This window comes from Cyanistes caeruleus, chromosome 1 (genome assembly GCF_971803275.1).
Source record: "Cyanistes caeruleus chromosome 1, bCyaCae1.hap1.1, whole genome shotgun sequence".
NCBI lineage: Eukaryota > Metazoa > Chordata > Aves > Passeriformes > Paridae > Cyanistes > Cyanistes caeruleus.
This window is the reverse complement of record NC_141701.1, coordinates 43,117,771-43,131,914: the sequence shown is the minus strand read 5'-3', so window position 1 is coordinate 43,131,914 and position 14,144 is coordinate 43,117,771. Positions and strand designations below refer to the sequence as shown.

The 14,144-nt window shown below is 39.6% G+C and overlaps 1 protein-coding gene across 18 annotated transcripts in view; it reads right to left on the bottom strand.

The window, feature by feature from the left end:
* Positions 1-807: 807 nt before the first annotated feature.
* Positions 808-14,144, bottom strand: part of NOL4 (nucleolar protein 4) — a 187,709-nt gene continuing 174,372 nt past the window's right edge. For all 18 annotated transcript variants that reach the window (XM_086889123.1, XM_086889106.1, XM_086889113.1 and 15 more), the window contains 3 exons: positions 12,830-13,010; positions 8,843-8,923; positions 808-2,758 (listed from right to left, as the gene is read on the bottom strand). In XM_086889123.1, coding sequence (XP_086745249.1) covers positions 2,565-2,758; positions 8,843-8,923; positions 12,830-13,010 — 456 coding nt within the window. In that variant the 3' untranslated portion in view covers positions 808-2,564. The remainder of the gene's footprint in view (positions 2,759-8,842; positions 8,924-12,829; positions 13,011-14,144) is intronic.

Sequence of the window (14,144 nt, the reverse complement as noted above, 5' to 3'; positions counted from 1 at the left end):
GGAGTCAGAACAATTAATTAAGTTTCTTACCTCCTTGTCCTCTAGCTTCTTGTCCTTACCTGGATTTAGCAAAAGAGCTTGAAAAGTGGTGAGGCTGCTCATTTGAGAAGGATTCCTGGCTGGCAAACAGCCTCTTGGACAAACTGCTGGTTGCTGCTTAGTTGGCAGTGCAAGGCACACTGCCCTGAACAGCAGGACCAAGGAAACTAGGCAGAGCTGCCAGTCTTGTCTGTGGAACATTTACACCAGAGCTTTTTTTGTGTGAAGACAACACAGTGAGCTGGCACCAGGTACCTGCTTCATTCCCTCCTGACATGCAGGAGACTGGAGAGAGTGTAGATACTTGAAAGTGGAAGAGAGAAAAAAGGCTCTTGGGTCTGAAGGGGCTTTTGAATTCCTGGTGAGACAAAAGCTGAGGCAACCCCACATCTAGGTCAAAGATGAGAATTAGGCTGGCAGGGGCATGGGGAGATGATGTTAGAAACAAACATACCTCCCAAGTGATGGGCAACAACTGGTAAGGATTTGCAACAATATTCTCATATCCAAGAACAGGGGCCTCTAAAAAGACATCCAATTGTTTTTTAAGAACAAATGTAGAGTGGGAAAATGGTCTTCCCTCCAGTCAACTTTAAATTATATACGCTAGTTACTCAATCCTACTGTATTGACGCAGTAATATTGAGAAACTATGTTTGAGGGGCTGAGTGAATTGGACTGGAAGGCCCTTTTCCCTGTTTAAAAACCATAATAGTTGTAGCTTTAAATGCTATCAATTTAAATGTTATAATGTTTCACAATCATGTATTTAAACACAGAAATCTGTTTATTTACCCAAACAAAACAGAGGAAATGATTCCAGCCCTCAGGTTTTGAATTCTCATTTAAATATGTGAACATGAGTCCACAACTTAGAGATGTTTGTGTATCTATGTACCTCCAAAATACTCATATTTCATAGGCTTTTTCACATTAATATTCACCAACAGTATCACAAAAGTTCTTTTTCTTTTACATAACTGTAAGCAACAGTAATTCTAGAAACACTAGAGAAAAGAAAAAGCATAGCAATGTCCACAGTTACAAGAAAAAGTGCACATTACTTGGTCACAATCACAGTCATTACTTGGAAAACTATATGTAACAAGTAGATATAAAATATCACTGATGCCTTAAACTCATTGTCAAAAACGGAATTACATAAAATTTTGTACATGAAATAAGGCAAATTTAGGAATGCACAAGAAACTTGTTATTCAACAAAAGCTAAACAACGGAACAGATAGTACAATAAGCATAAACTAAAGTATCTTTTCCTATATACTTAAAAAGAAGCCTGCCATAGTGCACAAAGAAAACACCATTAATGTGTAATCAATATTATAAAATAAGAAATAGAGGGGTTGGGAAGAGTGGGGAAGGGGAGAGAAGAGTATTATTATAGTTGCAGCTGCATCCACTTACAGTTTTGTACAGGTTTTAGCTAGGCCTGGGAATTATACAAATTATACCAGAAGTGTCAATGACCTTCCTTGGTAAGAATTTTGTTTAAATTAAGGAAAAAAAATAAATACACACAAGAGTGCAAATTTTCAGATTGTCACTTGCAACCTCTTAACATTCATCATCTACATCCAATCACAACTAGAGGGACTTGTATAAGACAGCAGCAGTGATCATGGAGTCAGATGAGCTCACCGTAAGAAATCAAATCATCTTTTTTTTTCTCAACGATATGTCTTTTTTAAAAAACGCTCAACTCTTTATTAATTGCTAATAAAGCTGCAATATATTACAGAATGGAGTTGAGAATGGCATGAATGCAGGAAATGCATACTTCCTTTGGAAGGTATTCCATAGATGACAATTTACAGTACACAGGGGAGGAAATTATCCAGCATCAAGAGTTACTCATTGTAGAAAGAATATGAAGTTGGGGAGAAGGGCACAGCCAGGGATTCAAGAGAGGAAGGGGGGACTTAAAATAGCTCCTCAAAACGTTTTCAGGACCAGTGAAAAAGTTTACCAAAGTAAAAATGAAAAATCTTGAATGGAAACAAAAATTTTTTGTTTCGTTTTTTTTATAAAAATTACATTTTTTTAAAATACAAGATCCTTTTAATTGCAATTGTGCCCTGTAGCAACAGGACATTTGGCAATGTTTTGCCATATACTGCAGCTTTAAGTCCAATGAGTCAGTATCACATTCCACTAATATTGCACTTGGATCTTGAACCACTTGTTTTAAAAAAAACATCACAGCATCTTCTGTTTCCTCCACTTGTTAGAATGAGTTAATTTCTAGCCACTTTTTCGATATTTATGCTGACACACTAAAACAAAAGCAATAGGCTGGACACAGTAAAGTACCTTGGAAATACCAGAGGTCGAAGTTCACTTGAAGCACCTTAACACATCACTTTATGGATCAAGAACAGTGTGGCATTATGGTAATTAACTCTCCTAAAAGACTGTGCAGTAACTGAAGTGTGTGCTCTGGGAAATCAAAATGTCATTAGTGGAAATTCTGAGATAAGACCAGGCCGGTGTGAAGGTCACATGACTCAGTTCTGCTGCAAAATAAGGTTTTCAAGTTCATCTGCAGAGCGCAATAAAAACGCGGCTGATTCTCGGTACCCTGCCACAAGCTGCCTCACTGCATTGATTTCAGTCGGACTCAGCTGGGGTCTGGAGCTGGAACTACTGGAGGATCCAGAGCTGGTTGCTAACTGCCTCTTCATACTGAGATCTGTTGGACCTGCAGACAGCAAAAGGGAAAGAAAAGAAGCTTCAGATCTGCTGCCAGAGACGTTTCACAGGTCTGTAGATACAAATGAAGAGCAGTAGGACCTGCTCTCAGTTGCAAGTAGCAGAAATAAGCAATAAGCATACTGTTACCAGTCGCCTTGACAGGAAGCACAGCAATTTATATTTATGTATCACAGACCCCACTTACAGAGCATGAGGGGCAAGTCCACTGCCAGCAGAAAATTACCCTCCAGGGGCATGTTCCAAGAGTGTGAGCCACTTGCACCCCAAGCCCTGCCCTGGGATCTGATGACGGCGATCAGGCAGAAGGTTCATCTCCTGTGCCTCCCCCCAGCTCCAGCTGCCATCATAGACTTCATGGCAATATGCACACTTGCAATTTTTATCACAGAAAATCCAACTTATGTTCTCCAGACAGCTATTTTCACATTTTATGCTTCAATCAGCATGTGTCCAGATTGAATCCCTTGCAGACGTAGATAAATGGTCACACACATGACTTGCCTGACGCTGTCTGATCACTTACATAAATAGCTGCTCATGAATGAGATTAGGCTGGTGACAATCTGGCTGCCACAGTGAGGAGCGCACTATCATCTGTGAGGGCTGCATACAGCTGGCAACACATTGCAGGGATCTTGTAAGGCCAGAACACTGACAAGAGATTCTGAAGCAATCACCATGCTGTTGTACTGGCAGCTCACAGCAATATGCTTAGCACTTTTCTTCAAAAAATATTCTCAAGACCATGAATACTTCATAAAGAAGACAGCATTCCTGAGGGCAGTCTGCAGGTTACTGTGACTGGCAAAACATCTGCCATCATGAACTTTGGCTTTGTGTGGAATTTCTCTGGCTGTTTGATCAGTTATTAACCAGCTAAGATGCAGCTTTAATGAAGTGTTTGTAATTTCCACTTAACACATTTCTTTTCTTCTTCCTGGAGTGTAAATTTGGACAGGCAGAATTGGACTGAGGACTTTTTTTTTAACATATATAGAAGAATATAGGTGGCAACTATACTTATTAAACAGTATATTTTGTGTAAATCTGGGAAATACAGGTCTCTCATTTTGACAGTGTAGCAAATTAGTACTTCCAGCAGGCAGAAGATGAGAGTAGCCTGACCCTAATCTTAATACTCTCCTGGAAATTGAAATCAAGCTATCCAAAGCAAGGTATCTTGCTTTCCTACAAGAAGAGTGTCAAGTCTCCAATTTGATCAGGACAATGTATGTCAATGCCAGTGTTTTCCAGCAGAGACTAGAATAATACTAAAATTTAGCATATTCAATTGTAGAACACAGAACACATTAATTTATACTCTAGAGGTTCTCCTAAATAATCCCACAAAGTTTTTAAGATTCAAAAACACAGAGTCACAATCATAACTACTAATGGAAAGAGATGTCTGATTTCCAGAAGCTGAAAATGTGGTCATAAACCTTATTTAATTTTCTTTCTTATATGTCTGTGCAGCAGCACAGGTGTGACCACAAAAAAATGTGGAGATTTCCATGTCCCTACAAAAACTAAAGTTAATGAAGAATCTCCCATTGAGTGAATAAAAGCAGAGCTGGGATTATGAAAAGAAACTGCTCAAACAGAAAGGGTCCTATTAGATCTGATTTCCTGCTACATAACTAGCACGAGCAGCACTTAGGATTTGTATTATCTGGTTTTACAGTGGTATAAATGAACTGACTTTTAAATTATTTCCAGTGTACAAAGGATAAATTAAGCACAATTAGCTCAGTGAATTTGTTTCGGTGTGATCGCACGCTGCAGGAAAATGATTACTGTGAAGAAGCTGAGAGGATATTTTAATAAAATTTTAACACAGCAAAAGGAAGAATTGTATACCAATCATAATGCCAGTTGGGCTGGATGTTTGTAAGAAGCCATTAAAGACTTCTGTATTTATTGAGGCAGTAGTGAAAAAGCTGCCACTGACATATTGAGGGCATTGTGCTCCATATGAACCTACTTTAACTTTTATGTTCTTTCCTTGACTTTCATTCATGTCACTGCCAAAAACACTCACACATACACACACACACACACACACAAGCAATATCTGGCAGAACAGAGTTTCTGCAGCAGAGCATATCATTGTATGAAATGTAACTGAAAGGCTTTTCTCATTGGTAATCCAGATTTTAAGTGAAAGAATAGGATATCAATTTGTGTCACTCATAAGTAAAATATACATGGAAATGTTCTTGGTAATACTTCTCAGGTTTTCCTTACACAAACTGATGGTGCACTGCACTGAAAGGAAAACTGGAAGACCAAATGTCCATAATGCACAAATCAGAAGAAGTCTTTTCAAGTCTATAGAGTCGCAGTTATTTACATAGTCTGACGATCTGGCTGGCTCTGTATTCCTAGATGTCTGGATTAACTTTCACTAAGTTCTTTAATTGTGCAGAATATTTATCTTTGCATCCTGAAGGTACTAGAAAAAGCCAGATGGCAGTGTGCATACACAAAGGACAATTACAACCCAGAAATCCTCTTGGTCTGGGAGATTTCTGTTGTATCAGAGATCTTGTATACATAGAAAATAAGATATCTCAAATTTTAACATACTCAGCATCTTCAAACTACTTGGTATGTTTATTTTTTTATTTCTATTTACTAGGAAAATGGTATTTTACTTCATTTCCCTGCTCCTGCCTTGTACTTAAGAACTCACAATGCTGTCCTCCTTCCCCCTCAAAGAAAACTCCCCTGAAGAAAAAAACCAAAGGAATACACACACACACAGAGAAAAGTTTCATAGCAATGATTTTGGGACAGTGAGAACACCCATGCCTTTTCAGGAAGGGAAGCTGACAGAGAACTAAATAGGAAAAAAAAGTCATGCTTCATGTGGAGGAAAGGATTTTAGCTCTTTTAATTATGTTATGTGACCCCCTACATCTCACCTCTAAAGTTTACCTATGACAGCCCAAGCTTTATATCTGGGAGAGCACCTCACTCAGAGAGGTCTCAGCTTTTAATAGCTATGATAGACACTCTCTGGCAGTAATAGGGATTCTCAAAGGTTGGCCAGGCTACTAAATATTTGTAGCTTCATCAGTCATTCCTGGTCATTTAAAAACTAAGGAATAAATCCAACCTATAAGTGTATTTTTGTACTTTTATGCAAATCAGCTACTGAAACATGGAAACCTAAACGTTACTCATACCTTCCATATCTCTTTAATCAGAAAAATAAATCAGAGCTATTCTGAAAACTTAAAATAGCTGGTTAAAAACATTTCATGTACATCTATCTCCAGAAGCCATCACTGCAGGTTACTAAGTCTAGCAAAAAGCTGAACAGCTTCACCATAATGTCTTTTAATAACTATCTTTACTTTTTCTTTAGTGTATTTAACATTATTTATTAAGCTGCCAGTCCTCACAGGAACAAGAAAGTGTATACTTGTAAAGAGGGAAATCTGAATATTTTTGCAATGAATTTTGCAGTGTCAGGTTCCTCCAAGATGTTACTGCACATTTTAGCATACTGCTTCCTTATGGAGTACTTCAGGACTATTTAAAATCTTGACTGCAAACATTGTCAGGTTCCACAATGTCTGCTGAGCAAGCAAAGATTAAGGATATATCACAGAGATTAAGAGATTCTTTTCTTTCTCTTAGTGCATATTGCCATAACATAAAATTGTCACCTTCCATGATTTTATAACAGCACAGCATTCTCACAAGCAGTGGATTAAACAAATTGCTGAGACTGACCCTTTCTTTCAAACTCTTTCCCTTTCTTTCAAACTCTTTCAGAAGAGTTCTTCTGCTTCTTGTTTAGGCCACCTGATTGACACTTTAGCATGGGAATATTTTTGATTTACTGTCTCTGAATAGTTACATTGACCTAATTTCCCATGTGAGGTGCAATTGTTCTTGTTGGAACCACATAAGACTGAATATGAAAACTCTAAAAACCCACTCTTCATGTGCTAGACAAACATTTATCAAATTAGCTGCTAGAAATGTCTGCCACTTAATACACTGTGGAACAAATGGCTTTTTCTGTAAATTACAAGACTTTAATGGAACTAGTTATTGCTTCATGCACTACTACTCATTAGCAATGTGATTTATATCAAATTCCAAAATATGGGTCAGATGTAGATGTGCTGATACTGATTGCTTAGACACTATCAACCGTCTCAGCAAAATTCCCTTAAGAATTGTATGTTGTCACTGGGTAGCTACCAATCTTATAATTAACAACTACTGAAAGAATAATAAATGTGTCAGTGACTCTCAAAACGGTTATCACTATTGTAGATAATGATGTAGAATAAAAAATATTTTTTAAGAGCTTTATGTGCTTAAGTAACTACATGTTCATTAATAGCTAGGCAACCTTTTTCAACAGTGACACTTATTTAGAGAAAAATACATTTGCTTATGCTTTGAAATCTCTTGTGTATATCTTTTCTATTGCACCTATTTTCATCTCCCATTTTTTCCCCATGAGTGGCTTTAGAGGAGAGGTTGGACTATATTCTTACATACTCCAATAAAACTAAATAGAAAAGAAACTATCAAAGTATGATACCTTTTCTTTCCAAATCAGATGTATTTATTGCAATAATACTTTATTTTGATACTATGTATCTGTCAATGCTTCTTTTCCTCCTGCCTTCAAACACTGAGCAGATGTGCCTGAAAGTATTGTTTCAAGTACCAGGAGAAGTCAAGAAAACAGGGACTGATGAATTAGACCTTTTAAGCTTCTTTCTCCCTTCTACACCTCTCCCTCTGGAAGACACATTTTCTGCTACTTTAGACAGCAGGAAAAAAATTCTGTCTTGCCTGAGGAAAGTGATATGAAAAACACAGAAATGCCTACAGCCATCATTCATTTTCAGTGATCAGGAAACACAGTGGTCTGTGATTAAATGATTATGTGAGATCCTGCCTATCCACCACAGGAGATTAATTATGTGGTGTACACTGTGTTGCCTGAACAGTTGTTGCCTCAGCTTTGAGCAGAGGTAGGAAAGTCAGATATATCCACAGACATTCCATTTCCATCCCTGCGGTGGGAACAGAGTAGTACCTGCCTGTGCCACGCATCTGACAATTTGAAGAGGATGAGGAAGGAGGAAAGAGGAAGGTGGAGAAAGGTCTTAACAGAAAATTCAGACAGCATTTTCCAGCAAGAAATTCCCCATTGCCAAAATATAGGTCAAACCATTTAACTTCTCCCAACCCTACCTTTTGGGTTTTTAAATGGGATTAAACATACTGCCCCAGGTTCCTAACTCTATCACTCTTGATCTGTTTCTTCATGCTTCAGGTTTTGTCTTAGAGACAAACTGTGTTCTCTTTCCCCTCTCTCCACTTTGATGTCAGCAGGGTAGCACTGAGAACACAAAAGACTGCAAGAGTAGAGGTGTAAAGAAGACCTGGAGAGAAGAACCACAGCAAAAACCTCATTCAACCCTTCCATCCTGGCTAGCCAACCTGTGAGTAACCCGCTCAGCACTTTAAAAATGAGCTGCAGATTGTATATTCTCATCTGACAGTTTTTTTTCCCCTAGTTTGTCACCAAGAATGTCACCGAGTTTATCACCAAGTTTATCACCTCTATCAATCGTGCAAGTGCCAAGATTTTACAGAAGGTTACAGCTTGACCAAATCTTTGGATGTGGAAAAGAGGCACCTTCTCTGCTGTCTCATGAACTAGTGGACAAGAGTTCTCTACTCTTCTGATCTCTCTGCAGATCAGCAGGGTCATGCTGATTCTTGCCGGTCACAGCACCTGCTCTGGGACATTCCCCCAGCTACTCCCTTGTCTTCAGCAGGGCTGCACCATCTGGAGGACTGGGATGCAGAAGGACCAGGAAGGCTGACTGGCACATGGGTAAGAGGCCTGGCTAAAGCAGAGAACAGCTGGGAGGGCATAGCCTGTGGAAGGAGCAGCAGGGAGTGGGGAGCAGTGTGGGGAAAGTCCCGCAGCTACCGCCCGAGGCCATCGTGGTCTGCAGGCCTTCCCACCAGGGCTAGGATTTGCTGTGGTGTGAACATAATGGGATTAAGCCAAAGAACTCACCTGAGCTGGAAGGGGACTGGACGTTCGTGGTGCCTGGGATGCAGTGCTGAGTTGTGGCTGTGGTGGAGGTAGGCTGCAGATCTGTGGAGGGAAACAGAGACACAACACCTTCTCTTACTGTGACATGAGGGCACATCCCGAATGGCCAGCCCAACACTGAGTCTGAAACACCTTCTTTTTACACACACAAAAGGAACTGACTGACATTTCTGGCTAGAAAACCAAGCAATGATGCAGAAAAAACAGTCCCAAATCACCTCTAGGCAACCCAGATATGGCAGCAGAAACATATTCCACAACTCTTATAGAAAATGGACTTCAGGAAATGAAACAGCTGCAAGGATCATGAATCCAAGGAACCCAACATGACTTCAGAGAGTGCTGACAGTCATCAGGAGAGGGCAGATAGCAACCCACTGGACTGAAATACATGTGGAGACTAGCCAATCCCACTCCCTCAGGAGACACTCAGGCAACATGCAGAGACTTCAACAGCTCCTGGTTGTATCAAGAAATATTGCCCCCAACATTATCCCCTGTCCTCACCCTTCTACCCTCAAGCTAGACATTTTTCTGAGCTCAGTCCAGGAATGATAGAGGAGGGACAGCTGAAGCCTTTGTGGCTGGCTGAGAGCTGGAAGGCAAATTTGCTTACATTCACTGAGCTATTGCACCTTGGAGGTTCTCCATTCAGTTCTGTAACAGGAATTGCATTAGCCTTAAAAAAAGAGAAAAAAAAGGGTGGAAATCCACCCTTCTCAGAAAGTACCTCTCCTTCACCATCTAAATGAATCAAATGCAACATGACCAAAGGCTTCTCCCCAGCCCACGTACAGGCTGACAGAGACTCTGTCAACCCACAGATTGCTTGGTGAATGTTTCCAGCCAAGCTGGATTAGCCTAAAAGGTTTAAAAGGAGGGGGAAAAGACACCTTGGTGCTGTAAGACCAAGCCTTTTCCTTCTGTGATTTTTTTGCCAGCCCATAATAAAGGAGGGGTCATTGCACAAGCTGCTACATTCTGTTTGCTCATATTGAGCAGTTTCAGGAAGGCTTGCCCCATGCAGTTGTGTGAGGAGCTAATTATGGCTCTATAATTAGCCATGTGGAAGGACAGACCTCCCCATGTGGAGGGAAGCACTGCAACAGCAGGCACAGAGAGGTCCCTGAGCCAGAGCCACCAAACAGTTGGGTGAACAGATAGCTAAGTGTGTAAGGTCAGAGTAGGGATGAACTTTATATGGAGGAAATAGCCAAATTAAATGACTCACAGAATACAAAATACATACATCAGCTGGACTACCAGACAGAGAGTTAATTGGACATTAATTACTATATTACTGTGGGGGAAGGTCCAGAAATAGGTAATCAAGCAGTGAGTTTTAGATAGCTATTGCAGCTATTGTAACTTCTTTTTTTTTTCTGTTTTAGCAGATACAAAAAACCAGACTGTTTATACACACATTCTGACTGAGGTGCCTGTATGTTTTTACACCAGGAGAACATCTGTAAATGTGACATGAACATTTGATAGGTTACTATATTGAAAAGTAACTGCATTTTTAAAGTAGTTCTTAGGTCCTGAAAACAATTCACAAGTAAATATCCTGTCCTCTGGAGAAGTATCTCATTAACCATTTTAACAGCCTTGCATATGTTTGGAACAAGAGTCTTGAAACAGCCTAATAGCTGCAAACAAGGCTGCTCTGAGTTCTGTCAGGAGGGCAATGGTTACCCCTGCCAACTGCAACTCCAAGCACTTCTCTTGTCCACCAATGGTCACATCAGAGAGGACTGACAGACCTCACTGGCCTCCAAGTCCTCCCATTTCTCCTGAGGGGAAACCAGCTACAAGAGCCAGAGCAATTTACCCTTAATATCTGAGAGATAATTAGGTTGGCTCCTTGTTGGTTTTGTGTCAGTGAGACTAAGGAATGGATGAAGTTGCCTCTCCACAACTTTCCTAATGATCTTCCTAAAATGGCAAGTGGATCACAAATCAGCAAAATCTAACTAGACTGTCAGCATCAACAAGTGGTTTCCAAGTCCTGGCACGAAAAGACTTTTGGTTCCCAGAGCTTAAGTACTTTGGCTCTTGGAGGATCCCTGTGGAGAAGACAGACACCTTTGTGCAACCTTCCAGCTGTGCACAGCCATAAGGGAGAAGTGCAATGGCTTATTGGCCTTTCAAAGTAAAAGGACATACAGACAAAATTGCCCAGTGCAAGCAGGGAAAGGCAAGGAAAAAGAAATGTTTGAGCATGTATCTGTATACAAACCTGCCTCAAGCTTTAATTGTGAAAAAAAACCACTGGAGTCCTCTATGTAAAAGGCACAAAGAAGATGTGGCTTCTAATCAGAAGGCAAGACCAACTGATAGCATTTGACTTCTACATAATTTTTTAAAACTGCATGCTGAAGCATGGGTTTTGCCTAAATTCACTGCAAAATAGGAGTTATGAAAATGTATCCTATTACTAGAAGTTTGAAGGGAAAAACAAGTACACAAAACAGTTGTGATTCCTCACAGTTTAAGATTATATAAACCAGGACAATATTGATGGCTTTTGCTGACAAATAACACATGGGGAGCTTAATCCTACTCTTAGCTCAGTAAAAGGGCAATGCCAACTGTTTTCAGTGGGAACTGTTTCAGATCATCTCTGGACATAATGTAAAAGACAAATTTAAAGTTCTTGTGCTTTTTCAGAAAAAAACACCCAGATTTCCACGGCTTATCTTACTCTTATGAAAATATTTGATCAGAGACCATATTCAGTGCCTCACATGTGCTCTTCATGTGTATGGAAACAATTGTAATCATCATACACTCTGAGTCAAAGACTTTTGACAACTAAAATATTATCTATTTAAACACTTTAGAAAACTTAACACAAATCATCCACCTTTGAGACCTTTGAGAATTTTTGAGACAGTGGGTGAGGAAGAAGATGTGACTGAAGGTCCCCAGCACACCACATTCCAACAACTCCTTGCAGGCTGCAGCCCTGATAGCATTTTGAAAATTGCTGAGCATGCCAAATGTAGAGGCTGTAGCTGAGCAATTATCATCTAGCCTAAGTCAGCCCCTCTACCTGAACTGGCACTCTCATCAGCCAGAGAGGGATCAGCCAGGGCAAAACCCCAGGGATTTCTCCATCCTCTGAGACATTTCTTTAAATACAGTCCTGGGAGTTGATAAAACCTCAGGCTTCCAGAGCAATTGCATTTTTCTGACAGAGAGACAATACTCTTTTTATCAAAAGGGTATTGCTCTGCATTTGTAAAAAATCAATATGAGGGATAATTTCAAACACATACTACAATTTCCTTACTTTTTTGTTGTTGTTGTTGTTAGAAAAGCATGCCAGTGTAAGAAAGGAATGTTGCCTAAATAAATTACACCACTTGTTTTTTCCAGAGGGACATAAGACCTCATGGTGACATATATTTACCTTATCATTTTTAGTGTAGGGTATAAATATATGCTGATTTCTCATTTAAGACTTGGTATGCCAGATCCTTACTTGAAGTAAATTAAAGTAACTGGTGACTCCATGTAACAAATCTATGTCAATTCATTTATGTCATACAATATGGAGTTGAGTGTTTTGAAACTTGAGCCAAAAATATACTAATGGCCTCATTTTGTGTTCAGTGTAGGAGAGGACAGTAATGATAAGGTCCTATAAAGTTATGCAAACTGACTGAAGATCTAACCTGGCATTTTTTTACTCAGCTTTATTAGGGGCTTGTGGTTCAATCTTGCCCTATTGTGTATTAGTCCCCTGAAACTGGAAAGAGACTAGCATGCAGGGAGCAAGTATTTTGCTCAGCAGTAGCTGTTTGCAGGATTGTGCTCCTGCTCATTATGTGATAATAGCCTATAGATACTGACCCCCATGGACTAGCTTTCTGTACAGCAGGGGGAAACACACATCAGCACATATACACACATCTCTGAGGCACAGTTTGTAAGGAAACTCACCACTGCTAGAAGCATCATTGAGATTTAGCAGCCCACCTCCCAGCCCTCTGTAACTATGGTAACTGTAGGTCCCATTGCCGTTGATGTACAACACCTCCTGCGTGCTGGAAACAGCTGATGTTGAGTAAGTGACCTGGGCTGGCTCCTGTTTGCACTGCTTGTCAGCTGGAGCAGCCTCATCCTGCAAAAATCAACAAAAGATTTGGAATTATGGTTACATTTCACCTTGCATCTGAAGGTCTTTTCCATTGTTAAGATTAGAATCTACATCTATTGCTTTCACAAAAGTATAATGCATGTTAAACAAGCACAGATATGTTTATGATTGACCAAATATCAGCATAAAAGAAACAATGGAAATAAGCAAGAATACAGATTTCCTAAAAATCTGAGAATATTAATTTATTTGTGCTCCACAAACCAACCATACTGTTTCTCAAAGGAGTATATGTACCCTCCCACCCTGAAGAGCTCACAGCCTTCTCCAAAGCTCAATTTTGTACAGAAATAGTGGGAAAGGATAGGAAATAGCCATTTCCTGAGTACTGGAGTGACTCTTACAAGTCAGAGAATCATGTATTTCTTGATAAGATAAACCAATACAGAATGCACCATCTACTTATTTTGAATGTATCAGTGTCAGAAATGACAGAAGGAATAGAGGAATGGAAAAAACCTGCATTCTTATGTTTGGAGAAGTCTGAGTGAGTGTCCTTCCCCACACAGGCCACAAAGTAGGGATGCCTCCACAAGAGTGACTTGAAATACTGTTGCTGTTTATACAGTACTTGTTTATACACCATGAGTTTTCCTCAACACTTCCTGTTTGCCTCTTTGATGATTGCATATTTAACAGAATTTAGCACAACAGCCCTTCAATTTTCCCTCAAAGGAGATGTTACAGGTGAAAGTGTACTATTCCCCATCTGTACTTATTGTATCTACTGCTTAGAGTACCTCACCTCCGCTCATGAACACAGAATGCCATGATAGCAACTTTATTAATGACACAGGTGAAATAAAGAAAAGCATTAACAGAAGATTTAATGCATTTGAGTAGCTGGAAACTAAGGCAAAACTTCATGTTTTTAAGAGACTTGGCCAAAGTGTTCTCCTAAGTATTTTCTTAAGTAATAATAATCTTAAATAAATGGCCAGAATTGCAATGTATTTTTTATCAGGAATTTAATATCATTTACCTTTTATCTTCAAAGGTCATTGATGTCTCTTATGAGAGAAAATATATTATTTTCTCAGAGAACATTCATAAGCTACACAGTAAAGTTCTATCTTGGCAACATAGCTTAACTCATCG